The sequence below is a fragment of the Abramis brama genome (assembly GCF_963993115.1).
Source record: "Abramis brama genome assembly, chromosome: 10".
Taxonomy (NCBI): Eukaryota; Metazoa; Chordata; class Actinopteri; order Cypriniformes; family Leuciscidae; genus Abramis; species Abramis brama.
In genome coordinates, this window is record NC_139972.1 from 25,374,838 (window position 1) to 25,387,721 (window position 12,884).

The 12,884-nt window shown below is 37.3% G+C and overlaps 1 protein-coding gene across 2 annotated transcripts in view; it reads right to left on the bottom strand.

Moving 5' to 3' along the window:
• Nucleotides 1-12,884, bottom strand: part of nbeab (neurobeachin b) — a 286,723-nt gene that overhangs the window by 207,921 nt on the left and 65,918 nt on the right. For both annotated transcript variants that reach the window (XM_084126150.1, XM_084126151.1), the window contains exons 3-8: nucleotides 11,290-11,390; nucleotides 10,625-10,720; nucleotides 9,757-9,878; nucleotides 6,855-6,981; nucleotides 4,404-4,523; nucleotides 2,978-3,124 (exon numbers count right to left, since the gene is read on the bottom strand). In XM_084126150.1, coding sequence (XP_083982276.1) covers nucleotides 2,978-3,124; nucleotides 4,404-4,523; nucleotides 6,855-6,981; nucleotides 9,757-9,878; nucleotides 10,625-10,720; nucleotides 11,290-11,390 — 713 coding nt within the window. The remainder of the gene's footprint in view (nucleotides 1-2,977; nucleotides 3,125-4,403; nucleotides 4,524-6,854; nucleotides 6,982-9,756; nucleotides 9,879-10,624; nucleotides 10,721-11,289; nucleotides 11,391-12,884) is intronic.

The window sequence follows — 12,884 nt, forward strand, 5'->3', positions numbered from 1 at the left end:
TCAACAACGGTCAACATTTCAGATTCTGTCGTCACTCATAGTAAAAAAATCAATGAGTTTTCCAAGATTCCACAACACTGTTTTTTTGTTGTTGTTTTTTTACCTTGATTAGCATAAGAGACTCATGCTCCCAAAACATACAAACATATTCTTCCAAACTGAAGCTGCTAATCTGAGACCAAACCTGTTTATTCAATCAAGGCACTGAAGACAAGAACACAAGTAAATGTGTCTGACTGGAGCTCAGTGTTTCTAGGCAGCAGCACATGACGGTAATCGGGTCATCTTCAGATCAGTCACATAAATCCCTGGAGACTGTGAGTTTTCAGCCTGCCACAGCCCACTGTCTCTACGCATCCGGGCAGGTACTCTGCTAAAAGGCTAAGAAGGCTATGGACCTAAGGGAGCTAACACATTACAGTCAACAGAACAAATAATGGTGTCAGTGGTTGTTGAGGGCAGGAAGCCAAAGTCAGGGAAGGCTAGCAAACTGGAAAAAAAATAATTATTTATTTCAGCTAACATGGTATGAGAACACTGGGTCTCATTCACAACTCATGCGTACGCACAAATTTGTGCATGAAATCTGCCTATGAACATTTTCACAAACCAATCATGATTCACCAAAAACGTTCGTACTAAAATTTATTTTAAATTTACGAAAAAATGTAGGAAAAAGCTGCGTTATAGCTTCAGCTGTGAGGTTTCTCTGACTAATGCAAATATACATGCACAGCTGGCTAATGAGAGGTCTGTAATCTGGGTCTGTATAAAAGGTGTTTATTGTGTTTGAACTGGTTTTGCTCGAGGATCTGGTAAGAGCGAGTCTGCAGAGATAGAATGACGCAAGGCTGTAAGGAAAACGTCTGCGGAAAGCCCTTATATGGAGATGGTTTGGGCATGTTTTATGCAAATTACTAACCTTGTGCACGCGGCCGCTCACTTAGAATACTCCAAATTCACTAACATCAGAACGAGATTAAGGGGCTGTTTACACAACACTGTTTTCAACTCAAAAAGGCAAAACTTTTTATGCGTTTTGGCCGTTTGTTTACACGACAGCGGCGTTTTGGGTGACTGAAAACGCAGACTTTTGAAAACGTGTTTCAAAGTCCAAGTTTTTGAAAGCGAATCTCCGAAGACGATGACGTCCTGCACATGCGTATTACGTGTTCAGTCTATAGTGTTTCATCGCCATCTCATGGCCTGGCAGCAGAATACAGGGTTTTTAGTTGTTTACGCGGATCCGTGTGAATGGGGATCGTTTTGACAATGGTGTCGTCTGTACAAGGAACACTCAAAGGAAAAACTTCTCCGTTTTAAGCATATCGTTGTTATGTAAACGTACCCTATGAACAAATTCATGTGCGTAGCCTACGCAGGTGTTGTAAATTAGGCGGAGATCTTTCGTGAGAAGTTCTCCGGTGCGTAATCCATGCAATTATTATCAGTGAATGAGACCCAATGATTTTACAAAAAATACAAAAAAAAAACATTCACTCACTCCACATTCATTGTTTGTTTTGCTACATTAAAAAAAGAAGAAAAAATGGGGAGGGGGGGAAGACTTTCCCTTATTTTCCGACAAGCAATGGTGCATTTATTTGAATTTTTCTTGGTACCCTCATTCTGTCGTTCTGTCGACAAACACCGTTTTTTGCTTACGGTAGATCCATCACAGTTAAAAACCCATTTTATCATGCTTTCATCAAATGAGGGCCAGGCCCTGCAGTCTTGCCTTGCTATAAACTCTGAAGGCCTTTGCCCTATTCCTAAACCAGGTAAATTCAACTGATCAGCCACAGAGCTGACAGGTAGTCTGATAGCTGACTCTCCATTGAAATATACAACCCCTTTTGAGATTTCAAGAGACTCCATTCACAGGTTTATCTTGGGTGGGTAATTGCTTTCTCCCTGAAGCAGACTGCTCATTATTTCTGCCAACCTGTCTGTCATGACGACGTGAGGGGCAGTGGGAATCAGAGGTCTAGAAGCTCAATTAATAAGGGAAATGATCAGCCCACACTGATTAGAGAAAAACCAGTGCAAATGTCTAACAGGTAATTTAAAAGCACACTAGGTAAAAATAAATAAATACATTGTTAAGATGGGTTTTAGAAGTTATTTGCCCTTTTAGATTGCACAGCTCATGAGTAAAACACTGCTGTAATGGAGCAAAGACAATTGAGATGGTGTCAGAATTTGGAATTAAATTAGGAAAAGCTCGTCTTTCATAAACAATGGCTTCTGTAATGTAATTTTTGGAATACATATGCTATCCGTCCCATGCATGTGGTTTATTGTTTTAGATAATGAGTCGCTAATCAAAGCCTGGTGCTTCAGAGAAAATTAGACTTTGCACAATGAGACTGAAAAACTGCTGCGAGTCCCAATTACTAATAGGACAGAGCTTCATATTTAATAAGCTACAGCCTTGAAAAAAAAAATCCACAGTAACCTGCTCTGTTTACCCCATGGATGCAATTAAATGCTAAATCGCTTCAAAAGCACCTTGAGAATTAGCGACAAAAGGTCAGAGACATGAAAGGGAAAGAAAAACTAAAAACTATCTGGAGGCAGACTTCATCAACGGAAGACTTCATTAAGAAGCAAAACCGAGAAACGTTGCTGTCGTCAGTGTAAAAGCAATAATGCATGACGACAAAAAGAATAAGGTTCGACAAACAAACTCAACTGAGTTGGTGATAAGTAAATATGTAAATGCAGCATTTCTCACATCCGTTTTTCCAGCTTGAGTGTTTTTTGTAACATGGTAGCTAGACAATAATGACCAGCTTGAAATCAGCTGTGATTTAGATCTCAAAACTGCGGTTGTTTCCTCAGGATGGTGAAATCATGTTTGAACGCACATCAATCAATGACCAAATGTCACAGACAGAGGAATAACATCTCTTGGAGATCAATGGTGGCTGTGAAGCGTTGGGATGTAACGCACTTTGGCAAATCTGATACATACCTTGTAGCCTGGGCCTAGTTGATGGATGGCAAATATCTGAGCAGGGTTTAGCGCTTCACTGAACACATAGATGGCTCCGAGCTGTCCGCAGAACACTCGGTTGGCGTCTGCCGTCTCAGATGAGCCGAGGAAACATTTGTCATAGCTCTGTGATAAGCACAAGAAAACAGCTTGGAGTTCTTAGTAGCAATCTCTCAAAAGTGGATAGTAGGGAAAAAATAGAGAGCTGGAGTGGACATATAGTGGGATGTCAGTATGCAAACTTCATATCAAGCAACTAATGGTTCACAATGTAATTGAGATGTAGCATTACAGAGATGTTATTCTGTGCTGAAACCTGCCTATTAGTTTAATCAAAATCAGCACCCGGGAGACCTGAGGTTAAGCACTGCTGGGCCAACCTTTTAATTATCTGACATTGCTTTCAGTGAGGGACCGAAAAACAGAGGCAAAGGTCTGTGAATTTTAATGTAATCACTGAATCTCCAAGATAATGTCTTATATACTGTAAAGCTTGAGCTGGCAAATAATATATTTGATATATATATTCGTATCACAATATATGGTAATACAAATTGCAACAATATGTACCGTGGATAGTGACAATATGTATTGTGTATAGTTAACCCAAAATAAAATTACTGTTTGAGTAAAAAATCAAGTTTTCATAGTTTTAGTGTCAGTACTACATTAAACTAATATTTAATGTTGAATATAATGAATAATAATGCAATGGGGGAATATTTGTGGGTCCTGATAATGCCAAATGTCTTATATTACCAATAAAAAGTGGCCTACATTATTTTAAATTTATCTAGTCAGTGAAAGAGTGCAAGCATTTATTCGTCTAAATTAATTCTGTATTTTCAGCTTCAGAATCATGAATATTTTTATTCTGGTGTCAACATTGTCCTGTGCATTGGGTTATCATCACCAAGCCTATTCATTTACACCCACAATGTAATACCAAATTTAGCATTTTAATCAACAGTACATGTTTTGTTAACCTTTTACCATATGTCTTGGAGTATCGCAATAATATCGTATCGTGAGTTCAGTATCGTGATATGTATCGAATCATGACTTGAGGGTATCGTTACACCCTTAATAGTCTGTATTTATAGATATACAGACAACCTTTATCTTTTCTACATTAAAGTGTCCCATTTTCATCATATTGCAAAAAAAAACATTAATCAGTATCAAAAAGACATACAGTAAAATACATATTAAGACAATCATTTTTGCAGCTCACATGTATCATTGTATCGGCTAAACTACATGATAGGCTTGACGTGCTGGCAGCAGTGGTGAGTCAATGCATCTTTTATCACTTCATTTCACACTGTGCACACAGTGGTGATGATATTACTCTGAGAACATCCAGCAGATACAGACAGAAAGAGCGATAGCAAAGCGGTCTTACGTCGTTAGTGTTGACGTGCCAAGCCATGTCACCGTAGGAGACGAGCTGACCATTGACGTAGCAGCGAATCTCACTGTTCCTCCAGCGGTTGTAGATGTGAACAATGCTGATCATGTACCACTAGAGAAAGAAAAAAACATTGCAGTGCATGAGGAAGGTTTAAATAATGCAAATCAATAGTTCTCAACTGGTAGGTCACAATCTAAAAATCAGTTGCGGGTCTGTTCTGAGAGGGTCGTGGAGAGTACAATTAATTCTGCATATTGCAGAAGCATCGCAGCGTACAGATGGACAGAATCTTTTCAGAATGTTTTTTTTTTCTTTTTCAAATGGGGTTTTAGCTGTATTTTTCTTTTCTGGCTCTGGAAGCACAAAATTCAACCCAAAACCATTTTCATGGGCAGCAGGCAGAAGGTCTAATGCAGTAAAAATTTGCATTTAGATATAAATAATACATCAGATCTTGAGTGAGAGGAGAAGAGAAGAGAAGAGAAGAGAGGAGAGGAGAGAAAGCAGACAGAGGCAGAGAGAAAATCAGAGTAGTGAGGGAGTAAAGGAAGGTTTACTTAGCAGGAGACAAGGGTCATTACAGATTTCATTTCTGTCAATGTGCCACCACACGAAAGAATCACAATATGGTGCAGTGTTTCAAACACACACCATTCAGGACAAGAAGCATGTTCTGTGTGTTCTGTTCACTGATCGTAACATCCAACAGAGCTGTTTTTAATCATCGTTTTCTCTTTCATGCCAGCTCATTTTTAAAACAACATACCTAACATTTACATTTAGCTACATTTTGAAAAATACATATGCATGAACTGCAATGAGGTTCTATTGCCATTCTGTCATTGCAAATTATCTGCATTTTTTTTATCCTCAAAGCAAGACCACATCAAAATGTACTAAGAGAGTTTCTACACAGCCTGTTATCGCTTATATTAAGTCACTAAATCAAAAATTCCATTGTTAGGAAGAAAAAAAAAAAAAAGAAATAAAAACCCTATGAGTCTAAACCACTGGAGATCAGAATAATTAAACAGTTCATTTATATGTGCATAACAAAGGATAATCCAAGCTACAAAAATGTATTTCTCTTCTTGAACTGTGATCAAATGATACATTGTTGTTTTATCACTATTGGACCACAAGAGGTCTGAATCACATTGGCTTATCTGTACATCAACATATTATCACATTAAACACATAGAAGTGGCTGAAAATGAAAACATTAATGGGTCTGATCTTTCTGTAAACAGATCAATTTAAATGTGCTATTTAAATGAAACTATGTAGACGTAAAATGCTCATCATACTTATTTGTGATGTTATGGAAAATTTAGATTTTCATTGATTTGCAGTATTGATTTTCATTGACTTTCAGTAAAACATTGAAATGACCTTCTATACGTGGTCTACGTGGTAAAACTGACGTGAATGTGTTTCTCTTAATGCTGGGTAACAGGTGGGACGTCAGGAGGCGGCAGAATGAGAAGGGACCTCTGACTACTAGGGTCAGAGGTCGCCCAATTTAGAACTTGTGAGTTTGTAAGAACAAACTTAGCAGTATCAGAAAACTAGCAGGGAAGCCTCTCCTTGTTTAGATAAGGGCCTGTAAGCAGAAGACCTTGAAAGCAGTATAAAGACTCCTCTGCCCTCCCTCTCGTCGTCGCACTTGTTTCACAGACTGGACTGGTGACTTCTGTGTGGCAACTGGGCCTTCTTGCAAGAATAAAATACTTTTTAATGATCATTTGAATTTCAGAGTGTCTCTTACGCAGTTGATGATTGTTTAATGAATTTTTGCCACAACAATGATAATATGTTTTCTTTTTTTTATTATTTAATTTTATTTAATTTTACTTAATTTCATTCTTTTTTTTTCTTTTTTTCTTCTTTTTTTTTTCATTTAATAAAGCATCATCTTGAGCAGTTTGACACAATATGCAAACTTGTTCCCACGTCTTTAAGACTGAATTGTAAGATTTGATTTTAGGAAAGAACTTTGGAGACCTTGGCAAGCTCATTCCCCTAAGGCTCAAAAGAGCAAGTTGGAAATATTTACATTTATACAGATTACACCAGCTAAGAGCATTAAATATTGAGTAGAAACAAGGCAATCATTTATTAGACAGATGTTTCAAAACTGCAGCAGCTGTGCAGTGATTTCCAAGAGATTTCCCTTCGATTCAACAAAACAAAAACAAATACAGAAAATGGCCTCAGTTATCTCACATCCTGGGGTTCACTAACAGTTTGTAGACAGCATATTTAGCCCAGTTAACTGGATCATTCATCCTCCGGCACAGCTTCGTGGTTTTCACTGAGCATCACAGCAAGAAAATTCACAAGTGCATCCACTCAATTCTTACTCCTTCACGACACAATCACTAGATTACTACAGATGCTAGTAGGAGAGAGAGAAAATCAAAGCTGGAAATGAAAGTCTACCTTGCGGGGCTGAAAGTCATATTTCACGCAGTGCTGGAAGCCCTTTCCTTTCGACTTCAGTGACGTCACAATCAAGCAGTTACCCACAAAATGTGCCGAGTAGCCGATGCCTTTGCTTGTGCGGAAACTGAAATTGAAAAATCAATAAATACACATATGATATAGAGTATTATATAACACTTTAAGGTGATGTATTTGCAAAATATATTTTGATAGCAGTCATTGGCCACCCTGTTTAAGAAAAAAAAAACAAAAAAAACTTTAAACTAGCTAACATTTGATTTGCCGGTTTTAATTGGTGTTTCAGCCTGGGTTTATATAGGAGTTTTGGGCACCTTTCAGATGGTCAGACTGGGAAAAGCGGCTTTCTTACCAGCTAAACCAGCATAACACTTTAGCTAGGATGGGAGATTATTTTAAACCAGCTCAGTCTGTCCTAGACCAGCTACAACCATCTTATGCTATTTTAAGATGTTATTGTTTAACGGGATAGGAAAAATCACATCTTAAACTTTCTTTCAAAACCAAAAAGATGGTTTTGCTGGTCTTAGCTGGTTTAGGTTGGCCTCCTAGCCTGGTAGTGCTGGTCTAGGATTAGTTCACTTCAGATAATTTACTCACCCTCACGTCATCCAAGATATTCATGTCTTTCTTTCTTCTGTCGAAAAGAAATTAAGGTTTTTGAGGAAAACATTCCAGGATTTTTCACCATATAGTGGACTTCAATGGTTATCAACGGTTTGAAGGTCCAAATTGCAGTTTCAATGCAGCTTTAAAGGCCTCTACACGATCCCAGCTGAGGAATAAGGGTCTTAATCTAGCAAAACCATCGGTCAAAAAAAACAAAACAAAAAATGTGTATATATATATATATATATATATATATATATATATATATATATATATATATATATGAAGAGTTCAGATGCAAAAGCCTCTAAGTGCCATCTGAAATTTTCTTCTAGAATGATAATTTTTATCAAGCTTGTATATTTAAGTTCAGTAATTTCACTTAAATGGCAATGAAAATGACCTATTAATTGTCATTTAAGTGAAATTACTGAACTTAAATATACGTACTATATATATATATATATATATATATATATATATATATATATATATATATATATATATATATACTTTTTAACCACAAATGCTCGTTTTGCACGTCCACGACTTCGCGCAAGGTCAATCGTCCGACATTGTTGTTTTACCTTTTGTTCATTTTTTTTTTTTTTTTTTGTAAAAGCCGTTTGACTTAGTCTTTGCACATTTGCTTTGTAAACACTAGGTCTGTACTTCCGCCTACGTCACGCGTGACCATTCCAACGTGATTACACAATGGGTGGCGAATCTCAGAGCTAATGAGCATTTGTGGTTAAAAAGTATATAAATGTTTATTCTTTTAGAAAATGACAGATCATTTCGCTAGATAAGATTCCCTTATTCCTATTCCCCTTTGAAGCTGCACTTTGGAGAAAAATACTGGAATGTTTTCCTCAAAAACCTTGACTTCTTTTCGACTGAAGAAAGAAAGACATAAATATCTTGGATGACGTGCATGGGGTGAGTAAATTATCAGGAAATTTTAATTCTGAAGTGAACTAATCCTTTAAAAAGTCTAAAACCCCTCTAAAACCAGCCGACAGATCAGTATGACCAGACTTGGAACCAGAAAACCAGCTTAGGCTGCTCTACAATGTTTTTAACAGGGTGCGTAGGTTTCCTGATATGCATTAGCTAGTTTCCAGTTCCAAAACAGAGAGAGAGTAAAAATATTTGTCTGCATTTCAAAATGTCAAAGACAGTTTTGTGTTCTCTGTTCCCTACAATAGGACTATAAACACTCACATACAAAAAAAACTAACAGCACAAGAGATCGTTTTAGTGTCTTCAAGAGCAGAGAATAAGTGTGATTCTCAGCGTGAATCAATACTCTGTTTCTTTGCGAACATCTCCTTTTATTCCGAATCTGTGTCACGCACAAATTGAACTCTTGAGTTTGTGTAAGCGGTCCTGTGCTTGGCAGCTCCAGGCTACAGATTTGGCAGCACAACAGCAACAGTGGGACACAGCGCTCACTCTCAAACCCGCCGTTTAGGAGCAGTAGCTAGCATTATTAGCGTGGCAGACTTCAACAACACTGTTTTGTAACCTCCGCACAAACCCCGGGGCAGTTTCTCAGTTCCTTGATCTACATAATGCATGGAGGAACTTGTACATTCTGAACTCAAGAACATTTGAAAAATGCTTTCTTTAAAATGATTTGTTAGATGGATAATATGTTGGTAAACTAATATCAGAGGGAAATTACTTAAAAGAAGACCAAGGCTGTTCAAAAATGGATGTTATCCTTCTTTCTCTCTCTCCAAATGCACTCCTTCTCCCTTGAGGACCGTTTTCCCTCGCTCCTGGAACCCTGGCCAATAAACACGCGTCTGTGCTATTGATCTGAGCTCTAATTACCCACAAGTCTCTACATACGATGCTCTTTTTGCCTGGCTGACATTAAAAGCCCAAATTAATGTCTATTTCCACCCCGGTGTCCCTCAGCAGAGATTTTCCAGCGATTCCAGAACATTCTGCCCCGGGTTCAAACACCTATTGGTTTAATCAGCAGAATCTGACCTAATTCCCTTTTATGCCTGCATAATCCACCACATCATCAGAAAACAAAATCTTCAAACAAAGCTCATTATATAAGTGGCAAAGCAGCCAGAATTTTCTCTCTCTCTCTCTCTCTCTCTCTGTTAAACGCTAAAACAAAGCCATTCAGTTTAATGTACTTACAGAAGCAGGCCCTGAAGGTCATTTTCTTTTCTGCTAAGCAAGTTTTATCTAAGAGTTGACAAAGTTAAATATAACTGCATTAAAGCGTAGGCTGTGTGAATGTATTCACCAGTAAAGGTAGGGTTTGTCTTTGTCCACGTTGATGTTGTTCAAAGGATCCATGCGAAACCAGGTGTTGAGGGTGAAGCCGTTCTGATAAGGCCATTTGGCAATTGGAGGTAACGCAATTGCCTGGCAGAAAACAGAAATTTCCAAAACAATGCCTTGGAGTCTGTATATGTAATGTATGCTAGACAATTTTGTTTGCATTCATTAATTCTTCTAAAAATCTAACAGTTATAAAAGTACTTAATGTTCCCAATATATAGCCACCCAAACAAATATATATTCTAATAGCTTATTCTTTTGTATATATTACAGAAAACAGTATTTCAAATAAATGAAAAACCTTTCAAACCCTATCTATGTATCAAAGAATCCTGAAAAAAAATGCATCACAGTTTCCACAAAAATATTATTCAGCACATCTGCTTTCAATATTGATAATAATAAAGGAAATGATTCTTGAGCAGCAAATCAGCATATTAGAATGATTTCTGAAGGATCATGTGACACTGATTCAGCTTTGCCATCACAGGAATAAATTCTAATAATTTCACAATATTGCTGTATTTACTGTATATTTAAATAAACAAATGCAGCCTTTGTGAACATAAGAGACTTTCAAAAACATTTAAAAAATCTTTCTGACCGCAAAATTTTAAACAATAGTGTGCATTATAAAAATATTGCTTTGTTTAGCATTTAAAAAGATTTATTTCAATTGAATTTTAATATAATTTTGTCAATTATCATCCATATCATGAAAATAACAGGTTAAAAAAAACATTAATTTAAATTTAACTTTACAACAAAAGAAATGTGCATTAAAAGAAAATGCAAATGTGCATTATGGGAAAAAAGGTGGGGTCACTCACAGCTGCACTTCGGCCAGGGAAGTTGAAGAAAGTGTCGGGTCCGTGTCTCTGTGCCATTTGAGTGAGAACTGAGAGCAGTTTGATTGCATGTCTCGGCTGTGGAAGACAGAAGTAGGCTACGTGAGAGGTAAGATAAGCGACTTAAGGAAAAAGCAAATCACAATAACTAAACTCCCACAGGACCTTCTCAGCAAGAACTTCTAAAACGCTCAATTTTAAACGTAATGTTTTGCCTCACTAAATCGGTTTTGATTTAAGAACTTCGATCCAATCTGTCATATTTGCACCTGTTTTGGCAAGCTAATGAAAAAACTGCTGATCAAAACATTTTATTTTCGTGTCTCGTAACTAATTGTCTTATTAAAGCGCAAGTCTTCACACAATTCTCTATTTTTTTCTCCAGAAGGGGTACTTCACTCGATCCAAAAACTTAAAGCTATTGTGACAACATCCTCACTGTGGTGTCCGCCAGCAGTTGATGTTCTGTCAATATCCCTCACTCCAGAGAACGGTGAATCGATACCTGGGCAGGCCTGATCTGCTCTGCGGTTGATTGCTCCAGAGGTCTAAAAAGGCTCCAAAATGATCTCCAACAGTGGTGAAGCTAACGACCCCTTGGAGCCCCAGAGCCCTACACGAGATTCCACTCATTTTCAGTGGCTTACCCACAATCCTCCTTCTCCTCTCAGCATGCTGAAGAGCAATTTGAGTTCTTTGACGGTGATACTGTAGCTGGCCAGAACTCCAAGCATATCCACCAACAAGTCTGTTCATCATGGGAAAAAAAACAAAAAGAAAGACAAAAAGAAGTTAGCTCTGTATTACTGAAGAGGGCACAGTGTGGATGTAAACAGTAGGATTCCCCGAGGCACAGGTGTGCAACTTACACAAGACATTGTTTTATATTATAACACAGTGCAAAATAGCAATTTCACAGTAAGACGTGCAGGAGGATCAAACAGACCCCAGAAAGCACCTTTCCTGAGTCTGGTAGCATAAGCCTGCAAGCCCTTGGGGAACGTCCAGTGGTTAAAAATACTGTAATTCAGTATAACACAAAAAGGTTTAAAGGCACGATACGTACGATTTTTGGATTAAAATATCAAAAAACCACTAGAACAATATATTTTGTTGACTTGTGTACTTGCATTATCCCAAATGTTTCCAATAATGTTAAAATCCAGAGAAATCAGCTATTTTAACCAGTTCAATGGCCCGTGTCATTGCGTCGCCTGTCAATGACGTCATATCCGTGTTACCCTCGATTTCCAGTTTTACTTCCGCAGAAACCATGGAAACACCAAAGACACTTTAATGTGTTTTATTAGAGAGGTGAGCAACTGTTTGGATACATTTAACGACAGAAAACTATTCGTTGTTATATAGTGCAACACGTTCAGTCTTATTGGTTGAATCTCTTGTTTTCTTGATTTAACATGTTTGTACCAAGTGGCTAACATAGCATAATCAGGAGGACTTTATTTGTAGTAACAGTAATAAAGCATTTTTTCCACCATACAATATATTTTAAAATTAATTGCATGCCATTTAGCAACACAAGTCATCCAGCTTTTATTAATATATGATATTCTAATATCGATCTGGCTTAAGCATTGTGCAGCAAGTGTCTCATAGCAGCCACCGAGCGTAACGAGAGTGTAACATTATAAGATAACTTTCAACACACTCAAACTTATTTTTAGTATGATTGTTTTGACCAAGTAAAACAGCCATGCATTACCCCACAATTTGAATTCGTCCAAAAAATTGAATAATGTGAATTTAAGTGAATAAATAACTTTAATACTCTAGCATCCATGAACATGATTTCTGCCGGAGTCCCGTCGGATTGCTTTGTAGAGGTGAAGACAACAACTCCCATGATTCCACGCTCGTTCACGTCGTCATCGAGCTACGCCTTTGTGGATGTTTTGAATTAGCGACCTCTAGTGGCGAAACTTACATACTGTGCCTTTAAATTAACTGAAGTTTTATAAGGTATTAAATTAAAGTGATTAAATTGAAATGTACATGTCAGGCAGTCAGACTTTTAAATGTCTAAAATGGAGCTAGCTCTTCCAGGTTAAATACAGATAAAAGTCGACATTAAACAGCATTTGTAACAAATTTTACTTACATAAAATGACATTTTACAGCAAAACTGGATATTCAAGTAGGAAAAATTTGGAACACTACGATTGTACAGTAGTGACATGTACATTTTAATATAAATTATACATTGTTACTGTCGGATGGACCT